The 2,717-nt window shown below is 49.0% G+C and overlaps 1 protein-coding gene across 1 annotated transcript; it reads left to right on the forward strand.

Annotated features, from left to right (window-relative positions):
- Positions 1–82: 82 nt before the first annotated feature.
- Positions 83–657, forward strand: PHACADRAFT_100631 (uncharacterized protein; the record flags this gene model as incomplete). The annotated part of the gene is made up of 2 exons (XM_007399182.1): positions 83–265; positions 358–657. 2 exons carry the CDS (start codon positions 83–85, stop codon positions 655–657), a joined length of 483 nt encoding a protein of 160 aa, XP_007399244.1.
- Between the last annotated feature and the right edge of the window lie 2,060 nt (positions 658–2,717).

Genomic DNA, 2,717 nt, shown 5'->3' on the forward strand with positions numbered 1-2,717 from the left:
AGGTGCGCTTTTACTCATCTTTTAATCTTCATTTCTCTCTATATTAACATTCATTTTACAGATGCGCAAGTATAAATCCAAGATGGCCCCTTTGGCCTCGGCTCCGGCAGCTGCAGTGATTCAAACACAGCAGCAAAAGGCCTACGACATTTTATTCAAGGGTAAAGGAAAAGGTCCATTGGCTGAGCGTTCAGTAGAGCAAGAGTGGTATGCATACATTGCAGAGCCCACAGATGGATTTGTGGATGCTATCACATACTGGAAGGTGAGTGTACACTTACTGAAACTTGTGCCATAATTTTTCTCTCCATTTTTCTCCATTTTTTTTCGAAATATTGATTTATCTTCACATTTTAGGCATCTCAGACCAGGTTTCCAACCATCTATGCCATTGCAATGGATATTCTGCCTATTCAAGCCTCTGCTGTGCCCTGTGAACGCGTCTTCTCATCCGGAAAGATAACAGTCACAGACCGGTGCAACAAAATCGGTGGAGAACTCATGGAAGCACTGCAAATTCTCAAGTTCAGGTTCAAGCAAGGCCATTCTCTGTCTTTCACACATGGTTTGGACATAGAAGAGGAGCTCAAGGACTTGGAGAGCCGTGCAGAAGAGTCTCCAGAGGAGATCAGTTCATATTTAGCATCACTCAAGTAGGACAAGCAATGTTACGATGAATTCCGCAGTATCGGTGTGAACTACCTTCCTTTTTGGGAGGGACGATTGGCTGCAAGCCGCTGCTCAGCCATAGTCGCTTATAGTTGCGGCTGCACTGCAGCTTGACTTGACTCGGCTGATCCCAAAAAGGAAAAGCCGTCCAAAGTCAAGTCACAGCCAAGCCGCGCCAAACCGTGGCAACACTAATCCCAGTTGATGGAAACACCATATATAGCATGCCAAGAGGTGCCGGAGAGGCTCTACAGGCCCTACGCAGTTGCTAGCTCAGTTACTAGTAAGTAATACATCACACACCGTAGTAGTTACTGCCACATGATTAATCAAACATGCACCAAAGGGTGTCGCTCTTGCGCATGCTGCCAAGAAAGCTGTCTGGCTCCGCCGCCTTCTCACCAAACTCGGCACTTCCTCGGACTCTCCTATAACCGTTCACATGGAAAATCAATCTGCTATCGCATATGCACACAACCACCAATTCCACGCCTGCTCAAAACAGATCGACATCCGGCATCATTTCCTCCGCGATCTCATCGATGCCAGTACTATCTCCGTTATTCACTGTGCCTCCAAAGACAACGCTGCCAACATGTTTACCAAGGCGCTCGCTCGCCCTACTCACACCCGGCAGCTCTCCCTCGCAAACATGACTGTTCGTTGAGAGGGAGTGTTGTAGTATCTGGGGCGCTGGATGCGCATCAGCTGCGCCGACAGAGATACCAACATGACACGCTTAGGCCGTCATGCCCAATATAGATCTGTCATGCCCATTTTAGATATGACCTGCGCAGAGCACTCTCGGCTCTGTGCCCCGTTATGTTTCCTTGTAGTCTCAGCTTTCTAAGGTACATTTGATTGGTCTGACCAGATTAGGATGTAGATAACCTATATAAGAACATGTAGTATTATTCTAGGAATTTATCCTTGATTACTCGTGAATCCCCTGCCTGCGCAAAGTCTTTCACAACATATGCACTCGAAGAGACACAAAGAAAAATGTAACGACTACACTAAAGAATTGGAACAACACTGTAGAAATACCTACCCCAGCACCGTTTGACACCACAACTGTCTTCTTAAACCAGGGGACATACCAATGGATCCGGGAAAGTGGCAACAATTGTACCCCAACCCAGATCAAGCTGAACGAAAATTCACACAGTGGTATGCAAAGTATGCAGTATCTCAATACCAAATACTTTTCAATCAAGACGAAAGCCTCCCAGAAGTTGAGAAAGAGGCACTGGCACGAGAGTTTGGCTACAGGGGCAAATACAAACCTGTAGGGCAAACTTTTGAGGCGTTTTCCAATGCCAAAGATCCGACCACAGACGAGAATGATTGGGGCAATCAGGTTGATGAGGAGCACAGATAAATGTGTAAATCGTCATAAGACGGCTGGGGTATAACCGTCCGACCACCGGTGACTAGTGATGTGCGGGCCCGGCTTGGGCTCAAAGCCCGGGCTTGGGCTTGTGGCAGCGTCGAGCCGAGCCCTGAGCCCGAGCCGAGCCCGAGCCCGGCCCAAGCCGCAGGCTTAAGCCCGGGCTTGCTCACAATACAATGAATATTATGGTGCTATGAAAGGGGAGTATATTTGGATGTAGTAGATTATTACTGCGTGTACTCACTGAATTCAGCCTCCAGAAGATGTACACTCGGGGAATAAGTCAAGTCGCAGCGAAGCCCACGAGCGCGCGCCTACGGCAGGCACCAAACGGTGATGCACAATCGTGCTCGGTGGGAACCGTCGAGTCTAAAATATCAATATTATGTCTGGTATGTACATCTTAGATCTCTCCCACCTTATCCTAAACTCAGGGAATAGTAACAGAGCCGGTACACCCAAGCCTGGGCTTCCGGGCCGGGCTTGGGCTTGGGCTTGACTATGCTCCGAGCCCGGCCTTGAGCCCGCTGCCAGGCTTGGCTCGGGTCAGGCTTTTTGGGCCGGGCTTGGCGGGCTCGCAGGCTTTGAGGCCCGGCCCGCACATCACTACTGGTGACCATACCTAACGGGGGTCACCATGATAAATTTTGTGTTT

Source organism: Phanerochaete carnosa (assembly GCF_000300595.1).
Source record: "Phanerochaete carnosa HHB-10118-sp unplaced genomic scaffold PHACAscaffold_8, whole genome shotgun sequence".
Lineage (NCBI taxonomy): Eukaryota > Fungi > Basidiomycota > Agaricomycetes > Polyporales > Phanerochaetaceae > Phanerochaete > Phanerochaete carnosa.